The sequence below is a fragment of the Salvelinus fontinalis genome, unplaced genomic scaffold (genome assembly GCF_029448725.1).
Source record: "Salvelinus fontinalis isolate EN_2023a unplaced genomic scaffold, ASM2944872v1 scaffold_0723, whole genome shotgun sequence".
Taxonomy (NCBI): Eukaryota; Metazoa; Chordata; class Actinopteri; order Salmoniformes; family Salmonidae; genus Salvelinus; species Salvelinus fontinalis.
Genome location: NW_026600932.1, coordinates 29,667 through 52,800, shown reverse-complemented (window position 1 = coordinate 52,800; position 23,134 = coordinate 29,667). Strand labels below are relative to the sequence as shown.

Sequence of the window (23,134 nt, the reverse complement as noted above, 5' to 3'; positions counted from 1 at the left end):
TACCTGAAGCCAGTCCAGGGTTAGGTGTGTGTATATACCTGAAGCCAGTCTAGGGTTAGGTGTATATATACCTGAAGCCAGTCTAGGGTTAGGTGTGTATATATACCTGAAGCCAGTCCAGGGTTAGGTGTATATATTCCTGAAGCCAGTCTAGGGTTAGGTGTGTATATATACCTGAAGCCAGTCCAGGGTTAGGTGTATATATACCTGAAGCCAGTCTAGGGTTAGGTGTGTATATATACCTGAAGCCAGTCTAGGGTTAGGTGTGTATATATACCTGAAGCCAGTCCAGGGTTAGGTGTATATATTCCTGAAGCCAGTCTAGGGTTAGGTGTGTATATATACCTGAAGCCAGTCCAGGGTTAGGTGTATATATACCTGAAGCCAGTCTAGGGTTAGGTGTGTATATATACCTGAAGCCAGTCTAGGGTTAGGTGTGTATATATACCTGAAGCCAGTCCAGGGTTAGGTGTATATATACCTGAAGCCAGTCTAGGGTTAGGTGTGTATATATACCTGAAGCCAGTCCAGGGTTAGGTGTATATATTCCTGAAGCCAGTCCAGGGTTAGGTGTGTATATATACCTGAAGCCAGTCTAGGGTTAGGTGTGTATATATACCTGAAGCCAGTCTAGGGTTAGGTGTGTATATATACCTGAAGCCAGTCTAGGGTTAGGTGTGTATATATATATACCTGAAGCCAGTCTAGGGTTAGGTGTGTATAAATACCTGAAGCCAGTCTAGGGTTAGGTGTATATATACCTGAAGCCAGTCCAGGGTTAGGTGTGTATATATACCTGAAGCCAGTCTAGGGTTAGGTGTGTATATATACCTGAAGCCAGTCTAGGGTTAGGTGTATATATACCTGAAGCCAGTCCAGGGTTAGGTGTGTATATATACCTGAAGCCAGTCCAGGGTTAGGTGTATATATACCTGAAGCCAGTCCAGGGTTAGGTGTATATATTCCTGAAGCCAGTCTAGGGTTAGGTGTGTATATATACCTGAAGCCAGTCTAGGGTTAGGTGTATATATACCTGAAGCCAGTCTAGGGTTAGGTGTATATATACCTGAAGCCAGTCCAGGGTTAGGTGTGTATATATACCTGAAGCCAGTCTAGGGTTAGGTGTGTATATATACCTGAAGCCAGTCCAGGGTTAGGTGTGTATATATACCTGAAGCCAGTCCAGGGTTAGGTGTGTATATATACCTGAAGCCAGTCTAGGGTTAGGTGTATATATTCCTGAAGCCAGTCTAGGGTTAGGTGTATGTATATACCTGAAGCCAGTCCAGGGTTAGGTGTATGTATATACCTGAAGCCAGTCCAGGGTTAGGTGTGTATATATACCTAAAGCCAGTCCAGGGTTAGGTGTGTATATACCTGAAGCCAGTCCAGGGTTAGGTGTATTTATATACCTGAAGCCAGTCCATGGTTAGGTGTATTTATACCTGAAGCCAGTCTAGGGTTAGGTGTATATATACCTGAAGCCAGTCCAGGGTTAGGTGTATATATATACCTGAAGCCAGTCCAGGGTTAGGTGTGTATATATACCTGAAGCCAGTCCAGGGTTAGGTGTGTATATATACCTGAAGCCAGTCCAGGGTTAGGTGTGTATATATACCTGAAGCCAGTCCAGGGTTAGGTGTGTATATATACCTGAAGCCAGTCCAGGGTTAGGTGTGTATATATACCTGAAGCCAGTCCAGGGTTAGGTGTATATATACCTGAAGCCAGTCCAGGGTTAGGTGTGTATATATACCTGAAGCCAGTCTAGGGTTAGGTGTGTATATATACCTGAAGCCAGTCCAGGGTTAGGTGTATGTATATACCTGAAGCCAGTCCAGGGTTAGGTGTGTATATATACCTAAAGCCAGTCCAGGGTTAGGTGTGTATATACCTGAAGCCAGTCCAGGGTTAGGTGTATTTATATACCTGAAGCCAGTCCATGGTTAGGTGTATTTATACCTGAAGCCAGTCTAGGGTTAGGTGTATATATACCTGAAGCCAGTCCAGGGTTAGGTGTATATATATACCTGAAGCCAGTCCAGGGTTAGGTGTGTATATATACCTGAAGCCAGTCCAGGGTTAGGTGTGTATATATACCTGAAGCCAGTCCAGGGTTAGGTGTATATATACCTGAAGCCAGTCCAGGGTTAGGTGTGTATATATACCTGAAGCCAGTCCAGGGTTAGGTGTGTATATATACCTGAAGCCAGTCCAGGGTTAGGTGTGTATATATACCTGAAGCCAGTCTAGGGTTAGGTGTGTATATATACCTGAAGCCAGTCTAGGGTTAGGTGTGTATATATACCTGAAGCCAGTCCAGGGTTAGGTGTGTATATATACCTGAAGCCAGTCCAGGGTTAGGTGTGTATATATACCTGAAGCCAGTCTAGGGTTAGGTGTGTATATATACCTGAAGCCAGTCCAGGGTTAGGTGTGTGTATATACCTGAAGCCAGTCCAGGGTTAGGTGTGTATATATACCTGAAGCCAGTCCAGGGTTAGGTGTGTATATATACCTGAAGCCAGTCTAGGGTTAGGTGTGTATATATACCTGAAGCCAGTCTAGGGTTAGGTGTGTATATATACCTGAAGCCAGTCTAGGGTTAGGTGTGTATATATACCTGAAGCCAGTCTAGGGTTAGGTGTATATATACCTGAAGCCAGTCCAGGGTTAGGTGTGTGTATATACCTGAAGCCAGTCTAGGGTTAGGTGTATATATACCTGAAGCCAGTCTAGGGTTAGGTGTGTATATATACCTGAAGCCAGTCCAGGGTTAGGTGTATGTATATACCTGAAGCCAGTCCAGGGTTAGGTGTGTATATATACCTAAAGCCAGTCCAGGGTTAGGTGTGTATATACCTGAAGCCAGTCCAGGGTTAGGTGTATTTATATACCTGAAGCCAGTCCATGGTTAGGTGTATTTATACCTGAAGCCAGTCTAGGGTTAGGTGTATATATACCTGAAGCCAGTCCAGGGTTAGGTGTATATATATACCTGAAGCCAGTCCAGGGTTAGGTGTGTATATATACCTGAAGCCAGTCCAGGGTTAGGTGTGTATATATACCTGAAGCCAGTCCAGGGTTAGGTGTATATATACCTGAAGCCAGTCCAGGGTTAGGTGTGTATATATACCTGAAGCCAGTCCAGGGTTAGGTGTGTATATATACCTGAAGCCATGCTAGGGTTAGGTGTGTATATATACCTGAAGCCAGTCTAGGGTTAGGTGTGTATATATACCTGAAGCCAGTCTAGGGTTAGGTGTGTATATATACCTGAAGCCAGTCTAGGGTTAGGTGTGTATATATACCTGAAGCCAGTCTAGGGTTAGGTGTATATATACCTGAAGCCAGTCCAGGGTTAGGTGTGTGTATATACCTGAAGCCAGTCTAGGGTTAGGTGTATATATACCTGAAGCCAGTCTAGGGTTAGGTGTGTATATATACCTGAAGCCAGTCTAGGGTTAGGTGTATATATTCCTGAAGCCAGTCCAGGGTTAGGTGTATATATTCCTGAAGCCAGTCCAGGGTTAGGTGTATATATACCTGAAGCCAGTCTAGGGTTAGGTGTGTATATATACCTGAAGCCAGTCTAGGGTTAGGTGTGTATATATACCTGAAGCCAGTCTAGGGTTAGGTGTGTATATATACCTGAAGCCAGTCCAGGGTTAGGTGTATATATTCCTGAAGCCAGTCCAGGGTTAGGTGTATATATTCCTGAAGCCAGTCCAGGGTTAGGTGTATATATACCTGAAGCCAGTCTAGGGTTAGGTGTGTATATATACCTGAAGCCAGTCTAGGGTTAGGTGTGTATATATACCTGAAGCCAGTCTAGGGTTAGGTGTGTATATATACCTGAAGCCAGTCCAGGGTTAGGTGTGTATATATACACCTGAAGCCAGTCCAGGGTTAGGTGTGTATATATACACCTGAAGCCAGTCCAGGGTTAGATGTATATATACCTGAAGCCAGTCTAGGGTTAGGTGTGTATATACCTGAAGCCAGTCTAGGGTTAGGTGTGTATATATACCTGAAGCCAGTCTAGGGTTAGGTGTGTATATATACCTGAAGCCAGTCCAGGGTTAGGTGTGTATATATACCTGAAGCCAGTCCAGGGTTAGGTGTATATATATACCTGAAGCCAGTCTAGGGTTAGGTGTATATATACCTGAAGCCAGTCTAGGGTTAGGTGTATATATTCCTGAAGCCAGTCCAGGGTTAGGTGTGTATATACCTGAAGCCAGTCTAGGGTTAGGTGTGTATATATACCTGAAGCCAGTCTAGGGTTAGGTGTATATATACCTGAAGCCAGTCTAGGGTTAGGTGTATATATACCTGAAGCCAGTCCAGGGTTAGGTGTATATATACCTGAAGCCAGTCTAGGGTTAGGTGTGTATATATACCTGAAGCCAGTCTAGGGTTAGGTGTGTATATATACCTGAAGCCAGTCTAGGGTTAGGTGTGTGTATATACCTGAAGCCAGTCTAGGGTTAGGTGTATATATTCCTGAAGCCAGTCTAGGGTTAGGTGTATATATACCTGAAGCCAGTCCAGGGTTAGGTGTGTATATATACCTGAAGCCAGTCCAGGGTTAGGTGTATATATACCTGAAGCCAGTCTAGGGTTAGGTGTATATACCTGAAGCCAGTCCAGGGTTAGGTGTGTATATATACCTGAAGCCAGTCCAGGGTTAGGTGTGTATATATACCTGAAGCCAGTCTAGGGTTAGGTGTATATATACCTGAAGCCAGTCCAGGGTTAGGTGTGTATATATACCTGAAGCCAGTCTAGGGTTAGGTGTGTATATATACCTGAAGCCAGTCTAGGGTTAGGTGTGTGTATATACCTGAAGCAAGTCTAGGGTTAGGTGTATATATTCCTGAAGCCAGTCTAGGGTTAGGTGTATATATACCTGAAGCCAGTCCAGGGTTAGGTGTGTATATATACCTGAAGCCAGTCCAGGGTTAGGTGTATATATACCTGAAGCCAGTCTAGGGTTAGGTGTATATACCTGAAGCCAGTCCAGGGTTAGGTGTGTATATATACCTGAAGCCAGTCCAGGGTTAGGTGTGTATATATACCTGAAGCCAGTCTAGGGTTAGGTGTATATATACCTGAAGCCAGTCCAGGGTTAGGTGTGTATATATACCTGAAGCCAGTCTAGGGTTAGGTGTGTATATATACCTGAAGCCAGTCTAGGGTTAGGTGTGTATATATATATACCTGAAGCCAGTCCAGGGTTAGGTGTGTATATATACCTGAAGCCAGTCTAGGGTTAGGTGTATATATACCTGAAGCCAGTCTAGGGTTAGGTGTATATATACCTGAAGCCAGTCTAGGGTTAGGTGTATATACCTGAAGCCAGTCCAGGGTTAGGTGTGTATATATACCTGAAGCCAGTCCAGGGTTAGGTGTGTATATATACCTGAAGCCAGTCTAGGGTTAGGTGTATATATACCTGAAGCCAGTCCAGGGTTAGGTGTGTATATATACCTGAAGCCAGTCTAGGGTTAGGTGTGTATATATACCTGAAGCCAGTCTAGGGTTAGGTGTGTATATATATATACCTGAAGCCAGTCCAGGGTTAGGTGTGTATATATACCTGAAGCCAGTCCAGGGTTAGGTGTGTATATATACCTGAAGCCAGTCTAGGGTTAGGTGTGTATATATACCTGAAGCCAGTCCAGGGTTAGGTGTGTATATATACCTGAAGCCAGTCCAGGGTTAGGTGTGTATATATACCTGAAGCCAGTCCAGGGTTAGGTGTGTATATATACCTGAAGCCAGTCCAGGGTTAGGTGTGTATATATACCTGAAGCCAGTCCAGGGTTAGGTGTGTATATATACCTGAAGCCAGTCCAGGGTTAGGTGTGTATATATACCTGAAGCCAGTCCAGGGTTAGGTGTGTATATATACCTGAAGCCAGTCCAGGGTTAGGTGTGTATATATACCTGAAGCCAGTCTAGGGTTAGGTGTGTATATATACCTGAAGCCAGTCCAGGGTTAGGTGTGTATATATACCTGAAGCCAGTCCAGGGTTAGGTATGTATATATACCTGAAGCCAGTCTAGGGTTAGGTGTGTATATATACCTGAAGCCAGTCTAGAGTTAGGTGTATATATACCTGAAGCCAGTCCAGGGTTAGGTATGTATATATACCTGAAGCCAGTCTAGGGTTAGGTGTGTATATATACCTGAAGCCAGTCTAGAGTTAGGTGTATATATACCTGAAGCCAGTCCAGGGTTAGGTATGTATATATACCTGAAGCCAGTCTAGGGTTAGGTGTGTATATATACCTGAAGCCAGTCTAGGGTTAGGTGTGTATATATACCTGAAGCCAGTCCAGGGTTAGGTGTGTATATATACCTGAAGCCAGTCCAGGGTTAGGTGTGTATATATACCTGAAGCCAGTCCAGGGTTAGGTGTGTATATATACCTGAAGCCAGTCCAGGGTTAGGTGTGTATATATACCTGAAGCCAGTCCAGGGTTAGGTGTGTATATATACCTGAAGCCAGTCCAGGGTTAGGTGTGTATATATACCTGAAGCCAGTCTAGGGTTAGGTGTGTATATATACCTGAAGCCAGTCCAGGGTTAGGTGTGTATATATACCTGAAGCCAGTCCAGGGTTAGGTATGTATATATACCTGAAGCCAGTCTAGGGTTAGGTGTGTATATATACCTGAAGCCAGTCTAGAGTTAGGTGTATATATACCTGAAGCCAGTCCAGGGTTAGGTATGTATATATACCTGAAGCCAGTCTAGGGTTAGGTGTGTATATATACCTGAAGCCAGTCCAGGGTTAGGTGTATATATATACCTGAAGCCAGTCTAGGGTTAGGTGTATATACCTGAAGCCAGTCTAGGGTTAGGTGTATATATTCCTGAAGCCAGTCCAGGGTTAGGTGTGTATATACCTGAAGCCAGTCTAGGGTTAGGTGTATATATACCTGAAGCCAGTCTAGGGTTAGGTGTATATATATACCTGAAGCCAGTCTAGGGTTAGGTGTATATACCTGAAGCCAGTCTAGGGTTAGGTGTATATATTCCTGAAGCCAGTCCAGGGTTAGGTGTGTATATATACCTGAAGCCAGTCCAGGGTTAGGTGTATATATATACCTGAAGCCAGTCCAGGGTTAGGTGTGTATATATACCTGAAGCCAGTCCAGGGTTAGGTGTGTATATACCTGAAGCCAGTCCAGGGTTAGGTGTGTATATATACCTGAAGCCAGTCCAGGGTTAGGTGTGTATATATACCTGAAGCCAGTCCAGGGTTAGGTGTGTATATATACCTGAAGCCAGTCTCAGTAGTGTTGTAGGAGTTAGATGGTTCCTCCTGACTGATATCTGGACCAGCTCTGTCTCTGTTGAATCTCACCACCCTGACTGGAGAGAGAGAATACACACACACAACATCATTATCACCAATCAGTCTTTTCCTACTCTCCCGAGATCTCCCTCTCCCGAGCTCCTTCAGTCTCCCCCTCCCGAGCTCCTTCAGTCTCCCTCTCCCGAGCTCCTTCAGTCTCCCCCTCCCGAGCTCCTTCAGTCTCCCCCTCCCGAGCTCCTTCAGTCTCCCTCTCCCGAGCTCCTTCAGTCTCCCTCTCCCGAGCTCCTTCAGTCTCCCCCTCCCGAGCTCCTTCAGTCTCCCCCTCCCGAGCTCCTTCAGTCTCCCCCTCCCGAGCTCCTTCAGTCTCCCTCTCCCGAGCTCCTTCAGCCTCCCTCTCCCGAGCTCCTTCAGCCTCCCTCTCCCGAGCTCCTTCAGCCTCCCTCTCCCGAGCTCCTTCAGCCTCCCTCTCCCGAGCTCCTTCAGCCTCCCCCTCCCGAGCTCCTTCAGTCTCCCCCTCCCGAGCTCCTTCAGTCTCCCCCTCCCGAGCTCCTTCAGCCTCCCTCTCCCGAGCTCCTTCAGCCTCCCTCTCCCGAGCTCCTTCAGCCTCCCCCTCCCGAGCTCCTTCAGCCTCCCCCTCCCGAGCTCCTTCAGTCTCCCTCTCCCGAGATCTCCCCCTCCCGAGCTCCTTCAGTCTCCCCCTCCCGAGCTCCTTCAGTCTCCCCCTCCCGAGCTCCTTCAGTCTCCCCCTCCCGAGCTCCTTCAGTCTCCCCCTCCCGAGCTCCTTCAGTCTCCCCCTCCCGAGCTCCTTCAGTCTCCCCCTCCCGAGCTCCTTCAGTCTCCCTCTCCCGAGATCTCCCTCTCCCGAGCTCCTTCAGTCTCCCCCTCCCGAGCTCCTTCAGTCTCCCCCTCCCGAGCTCCTTCAGTCTCCCCCTCCCGAGCTCCTTCAGTCTCCCCCTCCCGAGCTCCTTCAGTCTCCCTCCAGTCTCCCTCCAGTCTCCCCCTCCCGAGCTCCTTCAGTCTCCCCCTCCCGAGCTCCTTCAGTCTCCCCCTCCCGAGCTCCTTCAGTCTCCCCCTCCCGAGCTCCTTCAGTCTCCCCCTCCCGAGCTCCTTCAGTCTCCCCCTCCCGAGCTCCTTCAGTCTCCCCCTCCCGAGCTCCTTCAGTCTCCCCCTCCCGAGCTCCTTCAGTCTCCCCCTCCCGAGCTCCTTCAGTCTCCCCCTCCCGAGCTCCTTCAGTCTCCCCCTCCCGAGCTCCTTCAGTCTCCCCCTCCCGAGCTCCTTCAGTCTCCCTCTCCCGAGCTCCTTCAGTCTCCCTCTCCCGAGCTCCTTCAGCCTCCCTCTCCCGAGCTCCTTCAGTCTCCCCCATCCCGAGCTCCTTCAGTCTCCCCTTCCCGAGCTCCTTCAGTCTCCCTCCAGTCTCCCTCTCCCGAGCTCCTTCAGTCTCCCCCTCCCGAGCTCCTTCAGCCTCCCCCTCCCGAGCTCCTTCAGCCTCCCCCTCCCGAGCTCCTTCAGCCTCCCCCTCCCGAGCTCCTTCAGCCTCCCCCTCCCGAGCTCCTTCAGCCTCCCCCTCCCGAGCTCCTTCAGCCTCCCCCTCCCGAGCTCCTTCAGCCTCCCCCTCCCGAGCTCCTTCAGCCTCCCCCTCCCGAGCTCCTTCAGTCTCCCTCTCCCGAGATCTCCCTCTCCCGAGCTCCTTCAGTCTCCCCCTCCCGAGCTCCTTCAGTCTCCCTCTCCCGAGCTCCTTCAGTCTCCCCGTCCCGAGCTCCTTCAGTCTCCCCCTCCCGAGCTCCTTCAGTCTCCCCCTCCCGAGCTCCTTCAGTCTCCCTCTCCCGAGATCTCCCTCTCCCGAGCTCCTTCAGTCTCCCTCTCCCGAGCTCCTTCAGTCTCCCTCTCCCGAGCTCCTTCAGTCTCCCTCTCCCGAGCTCCTTCAGCCTCCCTCTCCCGAGCTCCTTCAGCCTCCCTCTCCCGAGCTCCTTCAGCCTCCCTCTCCCGAGCTCCTTCAGCCTCCCTCTCCCGAGCTCCTTCAGCCTCCCTCTCCCGAGCTCCTTCAGCCTCCCCCTCCCGAGCTCCTTCAGCCTCCCCCTCCCGAGCTCCTTCAGCCTCCCCCTCCCGAGCTCCTTCAGTCTCCCCCTCCCGAGCTCCTTCAGTCTCCCCCTCCCGAGCTCCTTCAGTCTCCCCCTCCCGAGCTCCTTCAGTCTCCCTCTCCCGAGATCTCCCCCTCCCGAGCTCCTTCAGTCTCCCCCTCCCGAGCTCCTTCAGTCTCCCCCTCCCGAGCTCCTTCAGTCTCCCTCCAGTCTCCCTCCAGTCTCCCCCTCCCGAGCTCCTTCAGTCTCCCCCTCCCGAGCTCCTTCAGTCTCCCCCTCCCGAGCTCCTTCAGTCTCCCCCTCCCGAGCTCCTTCAGTCTCCCCCTCCCGAGCTCCTTCAGTCTCCCCCTCCCGAGCTCCTTCAGTCTCCCCCTCCCGAGCTCCTTCAGTCTCCCCCTCCCGAGCTCCTTCAGTCTCCCCCTCCCGAGCTCCTTCAGTCTCCCCCTCCCGAGCTCCTTCAGTCTCCCCCTCCCGAGCTCCTTCAGTCTCCCCCTCCCGAGCTCCTTCAGTCTCCCCCTCCCGAGCTCCTTCAGTCTCCCCCTCCCGAGCTCCTTCAGTCTCCCCCTCCCGAGCTCCTTCAGCCTCCCTCTCCCGAGCTCCTTCAGTCTCCCCCATCCCGAGCTCCTTCAGTCTCCCCTTCCCGAGCTCCTTCAGTCTCCCTCCAGTCTCCCTCTCCCGAGCTCCTTCAGTCTCCCCCTCCCGAGCTCCTTCAGCCTCCCCCTCCCGAGCTCCTTCAGCCTCCCCCTCCCGAGCTCCTTCAGCCTCCCCCTCCCGAGCTCCTTCAGCCTCCCCCTCCCGAGCTCCTTCAGCCTCCCCCTCCCGAGCTCCTTCAGCCTCCCCCTCCCGAGCTCCTTCAGCCTCCCCCTCCCGAGCTCCTTCAGTCTCCCTCTCCCGAGATCTCCCTCTCCCGAGCTCCTTCAGTCTCCCCCTCCCGAGCTCCTTCAGTCTCCCTCTCCCGAGCTCCTTCAGTCTCCCCGTCCCGAGCTCCTTCAGTCTCCCCCTCCCGAGCTCCTTCAGTCTCCCCCTCCCGAGCTCCTTCAGTCTCCCCCTCCCGAGATCTCCCTCTCCCGAGCTCCTTCAGTCTCCCTCTCCCGAGCTCCTTCAGTCTCCCTCTCCCGAGCTCCTTCAGTCTCCCTCTCCCGAGCTCCTTCAGTCTCCCCCTCCCGAGCTCCTTCAGTCTCCCCCTCCCGAGCTCCTTCAGTCTCCCCCTCCCGAGCTCCTTCAGTCTCCCCCTCCCGAGCTCCTTCAGTCTCCCCCTCCCGAGCTCCTTCAGTCTCCCCCTCCCGAGCTCCTTCAGTCTCCCCCTCCCGAGCTCCTTCAGTCTCCCCCTCCCGAGCTCCTTCAGTCTCCCCCTCCCGAGCTCCTTCAGTCTCCCCCTCCCGAGCTCCTTCAGTCTCCCCCTCCCGAGCTCCTTCAGTCTCCCCCTCCCGAGCTCCTTCAGTCTCCCCCTCCCGAGCTCCTTCAGTCTCCCCCTCCCGAGCTCCTTCAGTCTCCCCCTCCCGAGCTCCTTCAGTCTCCCCCTCCCGAGCTCCTTCAGTCTCCCCCTCCCGAGCTCCTTCAGTCTCCCCCTCCCGAGCTCCTTCAGTCTCCCCCTCCCGAGCTCCTTCAGTCTCCCCCTCCCGAGCTCCTTCAGTCTCCCCCTCCCGAGCTCCTTCAGTCTCCCCCTCCCGAGCTCCTTCAGTCTCCCCCTCCCGAGCTCCTTCAGTCTCCCCCTCCCGAGCTCCTTCAGTCTCCCCCTCCCGAGCTCCTTCAGTCTCCCCCTCCCGAGCTCCTTCAGTCTCCCCCTCCCGAGCTCCTTCAGTCTCCCCCTCCCGAGCTCCTTCAGTCTCCCCCTCCCGAGCTCCTTCAGTCTCCCTCTCCCGAGCTCCTTCAGTCTCCCTCTCCCGAGCTCCTTCAGTCTCCCTCTCCCGAGCTCCTTCAGTCTCCCTCTCCCGAGCTCCTTCAGCCTCCCTCTCCCGAGCTCCTTCAGCCTCCCTCTCCCGAGCTCCTTCAGCCTCCCTCTCCCGAGCTCCTTCAGCCTCCCTCTCCCGAGCTCCTTCAGCCTCCCTCTCCCGAGCTCCTTCAGCCTCCCTCTCCCGAGCTCCTTCAGCCTCCCTCTCCCGAGCTCCTTCAGCCTCCCTCTCCCGAGCTCCTTCAGCCTCCCTCTCCCGAGCTCCTTCAGCCTCCCTCTCCCGAGCTCCTTCAGCCTCCCTCTCCCGAGCTCCTTCAGCCTCCCTCTCCCGAGCTCCGTCAGTCTCTCTCCCCCTCAAATTAAATTCAAAAGGGCTTTCTTGGCATGGGAAACATATGTTAACTTTGCCAAAGCAAGTGAAATAGATAAACAGAAGTCAACTGTGAAAAATGAACAGTAAACATTACACTCCATTACACTCTAACATTACACTCTATTCCAAAGGAATAGAGACATTTCATATGTGATATTAAGGCTGTATACAGTGTTGTAACGATGTGCAAGTCTCTCTCTCTGGAATGTGAAGTATTTCTCAAGCTTAGTTCTTTGTGTGTGTTTAGGGTAAATTTATATAGAGAGAGGGAGAGAGAGAGAGAGAAGGAAAGAGAGAGAGAGAGAGAGGGATAGAGAGAGGGATAGAGAGAGGTAGAGAGAGAGGGAGAGAGAGAAAGGGGGGGAGAGGGATGAGAGAGGGAGAGAAAGAGAGAGAGGGATGAGAGAGGGATGAGATAGAGCGAGAGATGAAGGGGATGAGAGCAGTAGTTGGACAGTAGAGATGTGACACATTCCACACCACACTGACTGTCTGTCTGCCATTCGTTCAGCGCTGTGTGCTACGGGGTAATGGTCTTCAACGATCCACCTGCACCCCAATAACACAGACCCGATCTGGGACCAGAGACGATTCTAAATCAATGGAAGATGGAATTAAAACGATAGAATCAAAAGTTAAAGGAGAAGGACGGGCTACAACCACCAAGAGCCAACAGCTAGGCTGCTACTTTATATTCTGAATTAACAGGAGGAGGACGGGCTACAACCCCCAAGAGCCAACAGCTAGGCTGCTACTTTATATTCTGAATTAAAAGGAGAAGGACGGGCTACAACCCCCAAGAGCCAACAGCTAGGCTGCTACTTTATATTCTGAATTAACAGGAGAAGGACGGGCTACAACCACCAAGAGCCAACAGCTAGGCTGCTACTTTATATTCTGAATTAAAAGGAGAAGGACGGGCTACAACCACCAAGAGCCAACAGCTAGGCTGCTACTTTATATTCTGAATTAAAAGGAGAAGGACGGGCTACAACCACCAAGAGCCAACAGCTAGGCTGCTACTTTATATTCTGAATTAACAGTTAAAGGAGAAGGATGGGCTACAACCACCAAGAGCCAACAGCTAGGCTGCTACTTTATATTCTGAATTAAAAGGAGAAGGACGGGCTACAACCCCCAAGAGCCAACAGCTAGGCTGCTACTTTATATTCTGAATTAAAAGGAGAAGGACGGGCTACAACCCCCAAGAGCCAACAGCTAGGCTGCTACTTTATATTCTGAATTAAAAGGAGAAGGACGGGCTACAACCCCCAAGAGCCAAAAGCTAGGCTGCTACTTTATATTCTGAATTAAAAGGAGAAGGACGGGCTACAACCACCAAGAGCCAACAACTAGGCTGCTACTTTATATTCTGAATTAAAAGGAGGAGGACGGGCTACAACCACCAAGAGCCAACAGCTAGGCTGCTACTTTATATTCTGAATTAAAAGGAGAAGGACGGGCTACAACCCCCAAGAGCCAACAGCTAGGCTGCTACTTTATATTCTGAATTAACAGGAGAAGGACGGGCTACAACCACCAAGAGCCAACAGCTAGGCTGCTACTTTATATTCTGAATTAAAAGGAGAAGGACGGGCTACAACCCCCAAGAGCCAACAGCTAGGCTGCTACTTTATATTCTGAATTAACAAGAGAAGGACGGGCTACAACCCCCAAGAGCCAACAGCTAGGCTGCTACTTTATATTCTGAATTAAAAGGAGAAGGACGGGCTACAACCCCCAAGAGCCAACAGCTAGGCTGCTACTTTATATTCTGAATTAACAAGAGAAGGACGGGCTACAACCCCCAAGAGCCAACAGCTAGGCTGCTACTTTATATTCTGAATTAAAAGGAGGAGGACGGGCTACAACCACCAAGAGCCAACAGCTAGGCTGCTACTTTATATTCTGAATTAAAAGGAGAAGGACGGGCTACAACCACCAAGAGCCAACAGCTAGGCTGCTACTTTATATTCTGAATTAAAAGGAGAAGGACGGGCTACAACCACCAAGAGCCAACAGCTAGGCTGCTACTTTATATTCTGAATTAAAAGGAGAAGGACGGGCTACAACCACCAAGAGCCAACAGCTAGGCTGCTACTTTATATTCTGAATTAACAGGAGAAGGACGGGCTACAACCCCCAAGAGCCAACAGCTAGGCTGCTACTTTATATTCTGAATTAACAGGAGAAGGACGGGCTACAACCACCAAGAGCCAACAGCTAGGCTGCTACTTTATATTCTGAATTAAAAGGAGAAGGACGGGCTACAACCCCCAAGAGCCAACAGCTAGGCTGCTACTTTATATTCTGAATTAACAGGAGAAGGACGGGCTACAACCACCAAGAGCCAACAGCTAGGCTGCTACTTTATATTCTGAATTAAAAGGAGAAGGACGGGCTACAACCCCCAAGAGCCAACAGCTAGGCTGCTACTTTATATTCTGAATTAACAGTTAAAGGAGAAGGACGGGCTACAACCACCAAGAGCCAACAGCTAGGCTGCTACTTTATATTCTGACTGGAGTTGTTATCTGGAACTGTAGGATGAGACAGCTCATTCACTGCAGCCTCAGTTAGCCTAGCTAGCTATTGTTAGCTAGCTTGACTAGCTTCTTCCGGTTTGATGCCGTCAAGACAGGTACTAAACTCAGCAAACAAAGAAACGTCCCTTTTTCAGGATCGTGTCTTTCAAAGGTAATATGTAAAATTCCAAATAACTTCACAGATCTTCATTGTAAAGGGTTTAAACACTGTTTCCCATGCTTGTTCAATGACCCATAAACAATTAATGAACATGCACCTGTGGAACGGACGTTCAGACACTAACAGCTTACAGACGGTAGGCAATTAAGGTCACAGTTATGAAAACTTAGGACACCAAAGAGGCCTTTCTACTGACTCTGAAAAACACCAAAAGAAAGATGCCCAGGGTCCCTGCTCATCTGCGTGAACTCTGTACCGTAACACCCTGTATATAGCCTCCACATTGACTCTGTACCGGTACCCCCTGTATATAGCCTCCACATTGACTCTGTACCGTAACACCCTGTATATAGCCTCCACATTGACTCTGTACCGTAACACCCTGTATATAGCCTCCACATTGACTCTGTACCGTAACACCCTGTATATAGCCTCCACATTGACTCTGTACCGTAACACCCTGTATATAGCCTCCACATTGACTCTGTACCGTAACACCCTGTATATAGCCTCCACATTGACTCTGTACAGTACCCCCTGTATATAGCCTCCACATTGACTCTGTACCGGTACCCCTGTATATAGCCTCCACATTGACTCTGTACCGGTACACCCTGTATATAACCTCCACATTGACTCTGTACCGGTACCCCCTGTATATAGCCTCCACATTGACTCTGTACCGGTACCCCCTGTATATAGCCTTCACATTGACTCTGTACCGTAACACCCTGTGTATAGCCTCCACATTGACTCTGTACCGGTACACCCTGTATATAGCCTCCACACTGACTCTGTACCGTAACACCCTGTATATAGCCTCCACATTGACTCTGTACCGGTACCCCTGTATATAGCCTCCACATTGACTCTGTACCGGTACCCCCTGTATATAGCCTCCACATTGACTCTGTACCGGTACCCCCTGTATATAGCCTCCACATTGACTCTGTACCGGTACCCCCTGTATATAGCCTCCACATTGACTCTGTACCGTAATACCCTGTATATAGCCTCCACATTGTTATTTATTGCTGCTCTTTAATTATTTGTTACTTTACTCATCTATATTTTACAAAACACTTATTTTTCTTAAAACTGCATTGTTGGTTAAGGGTTTGTAAGCAAGTAAGCAATTTCACTGTAAGGTCTACTACACCTGTTGTATTCAGCATTTCACTGTAAGGTCTCCACTTGTTGTATTCAGCATTTCACTGTAAGGTCTACTACACCTGTTGTATTCAGCATTTCACTGTGAGGTCTACTACACCTGTTGTATTCAGCATTTCACTGTAAGGTCTACTACACCTGTTGTATTCAGCATTTCACTGTAAGGTCTACTACACCTGTTGTATTCAGCATTTCACTGTGAGGTCTACTACACCTGTTGTATTCAGCATTTCACTGTAAGGTCTACTACACCTGTTGTATTCAGCATTTCACTGTGAGGTCTACTACACCTGTTGTATTCAGCATTTTACTGTGAGGTCTACTACACCTGTTGTATTCAGCATTTCACTGTAAGGTCTACTACACCTGTTGTATTCAGCATTTCACTGTAAGGTCTACTACACCTGTTGTATTCAGCATTTCACTGTGAGGTCTACTACACCTGTTGTATTCAGCATTTCACTGTGAGGTCTACTACACCTGTTGTATTCAGCATTTCACTGTAAGGTCTACTACACCTGTTGTATTCAGCATTTCACTGTAAGGTCTACTACACCTGTTGTATTCAGCATTTCACTGTGAGGTCTACTACACCAGTTGTATTCAGCATTTCACTGTAAGGTCTCCACTTGTTGTATTCAGCATTTCACTGTAAGACAGGTAATAGTCTACTATAACATGAGTCAGCTTGGTTGGTTGCTGTCTCTCGCCTCTCTCTCCCTCCTCCTATGACAGGTAATAGTCTACTATAACATGAGTCAGCTTGGTTGCTGTCTCTCGCCTCTCCCTCCCTCTCTCCCTCCTCCTATGACAGGTAATAGTCTACTATAACATGAGTCAGCTTGGTTGGTTGCTGTCTCTCGCCTCTCTCTCCCTCCTCCTATGACAGGTAATAGTCTACTATAACATGAGTCAGCCTGGTTGCTGTCTCTCGCCTCTCCCTCCCTCTCTCCCTCCTCCTATGACAGGTAATAGTCTACTATAACATGAGTCAGCTTGGTTGGTTGCTGTCTCTCTCCCTCCCTCTCTCCCTCCTCCTATGACAGGTAATAGTCTACTATAACATGAGTCAGCTTGGTTGGTTGCTGTCTCTCGCCTCTCTCTCCCTCTCTCCCTCCTCCTATGACAGGTAATAGTCTACTATAACATGAGTCAGCTTGGTTGGTTGCTGTCTCTCGCCTCTCTCTCCCTCCTCCTATGACAGGTAATAGTCTACTATAACATGAGTCAGCTTGGTTGCTGTCTCTCGCCTCTCCCTCCCTCTCTCCCTCCTCCTATGACAGGTAATAGTCTACTATAACATGAGTCAGCTTGGTTGGTTGCTGTCTCTCGCCTCTCCCTCTCTCCCTCCTCCTATGACAGGTAATAGTCTACTATAACATGAGTCAGCTTGGTTGGTTGCTGTCTCTCGCCTCTCCCTCCCTCTCTCCCTCCTCCTATGACAGGTAATAGTCTACTATAACATGAGTCAGCTTGGTTGGTTGCTGTCTCTCGTCTCTCTCTCTCCCTCCTCCTATGACAGGTAATAGTCTACTATAACATGAGTCAGCTTGGTTGGTTGCTGTCTCTCGCCTCTCTCTCCCTCCCTCTCTCCCTCCCTCCTCCTATGACAGGTAATAGTCTACTATAACATGAGTCAGCTTGGTTGGTTACTGTCTCTCGCCTCTCCCTCCCTCTCTCCCTCCTCCTATGACAGGTAATAGTCTACTATAACATGAGTCAGCTTGGTTGGTTGCTGTCTCTCGCCTCTCCCTCTCTCCCTCCTCCTATGACAGGTAATAGTCTACTATAACATGAGTCAGCTTGGTTGGTTGCTGTCTCTCGTCTCTCGCCTCTCTCTCCCTCCTCCTATGACAGGTAATAGTCTACTATAACATGAGTCAGCTTGGTTGGTTACTGTCTCTCGTCTCTCCCTCCCTCTCTCCCTCCTCCTATGACAGGTAATAGTCTACTATAACATGAGTCAGCTTGGTTGGTTGCTGTCTCTCGTCTCTCCCTCCCTCTCTCCCTCCTCCTATGACAGGTAATAGTCTACTATAACATGAGTCAGCTTGGTTGGTTGCTGTCTCTCGCCTCTCCCTCCCTCTCTCCCTCCTCCTATGACAGGTAATAGTCTACTATAACATGAGTCAGCTTGGTTGGTTGCTGTCTCTCGTCTCTCTCTCCCTCCTCCTATGACAGGTAATAGTCTACTATAACATGAGTCAGCTTGGTTGGTTGCTGTCTCTCGTCTCTCTCTCCCTCCTCCTATGACAGGTAATAGTCTACTATAACATGAGTCAGCTTGGTTGGTTACTGTCTCTCGTCTCTCTCCCTCCCTCTCTCCCTCCTCCTATGACAGGTAATAGTCTACTATAACATGAGTCAGCTTGGTTGGTTACTGTCTCTCGTCTCTCGTCTCTCTCTCCCTCCTCCTATGACAGGTAATAGTCTACTATAACATGAGTCAGCTTGGTTGGTTGCTGTCTCTCGCCTCTCCCTCCCTCTCTCCCTCCTCCTATGACAGGTAATAGTCTACTATAACATGAGTCAGCTTGGTTGGTTGCTGTCTCTCGCCTCTCTCTCCCTCCTCCTATGACAGGTAATAGTCTACTATAACATGAGTCAGCTTGGTTGGTTACTGTCTCTCGCCTCTCTCTCCCTCCTCCTATGACAGGTAATAGTCTACTATAACATGAGTCAGCTTGGTTGGTTACTGTCTCTCGCCTCTCTCTCCCTCCTCCTATGACAGGTAATAGTCTACTATAACATGAGTCAGCTTGGTTGGTTGCTGTCTCTCGTCTCTCCCTCCCTCTCTCCCTCCTCCTATGACAGGTAATAGTCTACTATAACATGAGTCAGCTTGGTTGGTTGCTGTCTCTCTCCCTCCCTCTCTCCCTCCTCCTATGACAGGTAATAGTCTACTATAACATGAGTCAGCTTGGTTGGTTGCTGTCTCTCTCCCTCCCTCTCTCCCTCCTCCTATGACAGGTAATAGTCTACTATAACATGAGTCAGCTTGGTTGGTTACTGTCTCTCGCCTCTCTCTCCCTCCTCCTATGACAGGTAATAGTCTACTATAACATGAGTCAGCTTGGTTGGTTACTGTCTCTCGCCTCTCCCTCCCTCTCTCCCTCCTCCTATGACAGGTAATAGTCTACTATAACATGAGTCAGCTTGGTTGGTTACTGTCTCTCGCCTCTCCCTCCCTCTCTCCCTCCTCCTATGACAGGTAATAGTCTACTATAACATGAGTCAGCTTGGTTGGTTGCTGTCTCTCGTCTCTCCCTCCCTCTCTCCCTCCTCCTATGACAGGTAATAGTCTACTATAACATGAGTCAGCTTGGTTGGTTACTGTCTCTCGCCTCTCCCTCCCTCCTCCTATGACAGGTAATAGTCTACTATAACATGAGTCAGCTTGGTTGGTTGCTGTCTCTCGCCTCTCCCTCCCTCTCTCCCTCCTCCTATGACAGGTAATAGTCTACTATAACATGAGTCAGCTTGGTTGGTTACTGTCTCTCGCCTCTCTCTCCCTCCTCCTATGACAGGTAATAGTCTACTATAACATGAGTCAGCTTGGTTGGTTGCTGTCTCTCTCTCTCCCTCTCTCCCTCCTCCTATGACAGGTAATAGTCTACTATAACATGAGTCAGCTTGGTTGGTTACTGTCTCTCGCCTCTCCCTCCCTCCTCCTATGACAGGTAATAGTCTACTATAACATGAGTCAGCTTGGTTGGTTACTGTCTCTCGCCTCTCCCTCCCTCTCTCCCTCCTCCTATGACAGGTAATAGTCTACTATAACATGAGTCAGCTTGGTTGGTTACTGTCTCTCGCCTCTCTCTCCCTCCTCCTATGACAGGTAATAGTCTACTATAACATGAGTCAGCTTGGTTGGTTGCTGTCTCTCTCTCTCCCTCTCTCCCTCCTCCTATGACAGGTAATAGTCTACTATAACATGAGTCAGCTTGGTTGGTTACTGTCTCTCGCCTCTCCCTCCCTCCTCCTATGACAGGTAATAGTCTACTATAACATGAGTCAGCTTGGTTGGTTACTGTCTCTCGCCTCTCCCTCCCTCTCTCCCTCCTCCTATGACAGGTAATAGTCTACTATAACATGAGTCAGCTTGGTTGGTTGCTGTCTCTCGTCTCTCCCTCTCTCTCTCCCTCCTCCTATGACAGGTAATAGTCTACTATAACATGAGTCAGCTTGGTTGGTTACTGTCTCTCGCCTCTCCCTCCCTCATGCCTGTTTCACTCCCTCACAGTATGGCCCCTCCCCCACCTGCTAGAGGCACCTCTCCCTCTCGCGCTTTATCAGTTCTGGTTATTAAAGCAGCTATTTAAAAAAATGACTTTTCTGCTGCTTCCCATGCTAATGCTAACAGTGGTTTTACAGTGCAGGTCAATGGTATGATGCTAGCCATGCGCTAATGCTAAAGGTGGTTTTACAGCGCAGATCAATGGCATGATGCTAACCATGTTAATGCTAACTGGCTTTACAGTGCAGGTCAATGGCATGATGCTAGCCATGTTAATGCTAACTGGTTTTACAGTGCCGGTCAATGGCATGATGCTAACCATGTTAATGCTAAATGTGGTTTTACAGTGCCGGTCAATGGCATGATGCTAGCCATGTTAATGCTAACTGGTTTTACAGTGCAGGTCAATGGCATGATGCTACACCATGTTAATGCTAACTGGTTTTACAGTGCAGGTCAATGGCATGATGCTACACCATGTTAATGCTAACTGGTTTTACAGTGCCGGTCAATGGCATGATGCTAACCATGTTAATGCTAAATGTGGTTTTACAGTGCCGGTCAATGGCATGATGCTAGCCATGTTAATGCTAACTGGTTTTACAGTGCCGGTCAATGGCATGATGCTAACCATGTTAATGCTAAATGTGGTTTTACAGTGCCGGTCAATGGCATGATGCTAGCCATGTTAATGCTAACTGGTTTTACAGTGCAGGTCAATGGCATGATGCTACACCATGTTAATGCTAACTGATTTTACAGTGCCGGTCAATGGCATGATGCTAACCATGTTAATGCTAATTGTGGTTTTACAGTGCAGATCAATGGCATGATGCTAACCATGTTAATACTAACTGGTTTTACAGTGCCGGTCAATGGCATGATGCTACACCATGTTAATGCTAACTGGTTTTACAGTGCAGGTCAATGGCATGATGCTAACCATGTTAATGCTAAATGTGGTTTTACAGTGCAGGTCAATGGCATGATGCTAACCATGTTAATGCTAAATGTGGTTTCACAGCGCATATCAATGGCATGATGCTAACCATGTTAATGCTAAATGTGGTTTTACAGCGCAGATCAATGGCATGATGCTAACCATGTTAATGCTAACTGTGGTTTTACAGTGCCGGTCAATGGCATGATGCTAACCATGTTAATGCTAACTGTGGTTTTACAGTGCAGGTCAATGGCATGATGCTAGCCATGTTAATGCTAAATGTGGTTTTACAGCGCAGATCAATGGCATGATGCTACACCATGTTAATGCTAACTGGTTTTACAGCGCAGGTCAATGGCATGATGCTAACCATGTTAATGCTAACTGGTTTTACAGTGCAGGTCAATGGCATGATGCTACACCATGTTAATGCTAACTGGTTTTACAGTGCCGGTCAATGGCATGATGCTAACCATGTTAATGCTAATTGTGGTTTTACAGTGCAGATCAATGGCATGATGCTAACCATGTTAATGCTAACTGGTTTTACAGTGCAGGTCAATGGCATGATGCTACACCATGTTAATTCTAACTGGTTTTACAGTGCAGGTCAATGGCATGATGCTAGCCATGTTAATGCTAACAGTGGTTTTACAGTGCAGATCAATGGCATGATGCTAACCATGTTAATGCTAACTGGTTTTACAGTGCAGGTCAATGGCATGATGCTACACCATGTTAATTCTAACTGGTTTTACAGTGCAGGTCAATGGCATGATGCTAGCCATGTTAATGCTAACAGTGGTTTTACAGTGCCGGTCAATGGCATGATGCTAGCCATGTTAATGCTAACAGTGGTTTTACAGTGCCGGTCAATGGCATGATGCTAACCATGTTAATGCTAACTGGTTTTACAGCGCAGATCAATGGCATGATGCTAGCCATGTTAATGCTAACTGGTTTTACAGTGCCGGTCAATGGCATGATGCTAGCCATGTTAATGCTAACTGGTTTTACAGTGCAGGTCAATGGCATTATGCTAACCATGTTAATGCTAACTGGTTTTACAGTGCAGGTCAATGGCATGATGCTAGCCATGCTAAATGCTAACTGGTTTTACAGTGCAGGTCAATGGCATTATGCTAACCATGTTAGTGCTAACTGGTTTTACAGTGCAGGTCAATGGCATGATGCTAGCCATGCTAATGCTAACTGGTTTTACAGTGCAGGTCAATGGCATGATGCTAGCCATGTTAATGCTAACAGTGGTTTTACAGTGCAGGTCAATGGCATGATGCTAGCCATGCTAAATGCTAACTGCCTTGAAGGGTGTTCTATAAGCAGCTGACCAGGGCTACCACCCCACGTGGTTTTATTGTGTGTGTCAGTGATAGTCCTCCCCTGCAGTACTTCCAGTAGATCAGACAATAGAGGTCTATTCTGTTGACTCTCTGATGTCCTGGCAACATGCAGGTCTATAGGAGAGGACTGTATTCATGTTATAATGAAGGACATTTATACAGCACACATCAAACACACACCCTACCAGCCTGCAGGGTACTTCCCACACACACACACACCCTACCAGCCTGCAGGGTACTTCAAACACACACACACACACACACACACACACACACACACACACACACACACACACACACCCTTTACTGCTCACCGGTGTGTGTTTGAGCTTGGTAGATCTGAACCAGAGTACGTGAGCAGAGTTCAAAGGTCGGTAATCCTGCTTATCGCTCATGGAGCCGCTCCGGTGCTCCACGTCCTTCCCAACCGCTCTGATAAAGAACGCTCCTCGCTCACAGGAGAGCAGACCAGCAGAGAATACCCTCTCCTCGCTCACAGGAGAGCAGGCCAGCAGAGAATACCCTCTCCTCGCTCACAGGAGAGCAGGCCAGCAGCAGAGAATACCCTCTCCTCGCTCACAGGAGAGCAGACCAGCAGAGAATACCCTCTCCTCCCTCACAGGAGAGCAGGCCAGCAGAGAAAACCCTCTCCTCGCTCACAGGAGAGCAGGCCAGCAGCAGAGAATACCCTCTCCTCCCTCACAGGAGAGCAGGCCAGCAGCAGAGAATACCCTCTCCTCGCTCACAGGAGAGCAGACCAGCAGCAGAGAATACCCTCTCCTCGCTCACAGGAGAGCAGGCCAGCAGCAGAGAATACCCTCTCCTCGCTCACAGGAGAACAGGCCAGCAGAGAATACCCTCTCCTCCCTCACAGGAGGGCAGGCCAGCAGAAGAGAATATCCTCTCCTCCCTCACAGGAGAGCAGGCCAGCAGCAAAGAATACCCTCTCCTCCCTCACAGGAGAGCAGGCCAGCAGCAGAGAATACCCTCTCCTCGCTCACAGGAGAGCAGGCCAGCAGCAGAGAATACCCTCTCCTCCCTCAC

General features: G+C 49.2%; 1 protein-coding gene across 1 annotated transcript in view; it reads right to left on the bottom strand.

The window, feature by feature from the left end:
• Positions 1-23,134, bottom strand: part of tmem192 (transmembrane protein 192) — a gene marked incomplete at its 5' end in the record, with an annotated part of 54,615 nt that overhangs the window by 8,231 nt on the left and 23,250 nt on the right. Inside the window, 1 exon segment of the mRNA XM_055914959.1 lies at positions 7,294-7,387. Coding sequence (XP_055770934.1) covers positions 7,294-7,387 — 94 coding nt within the window.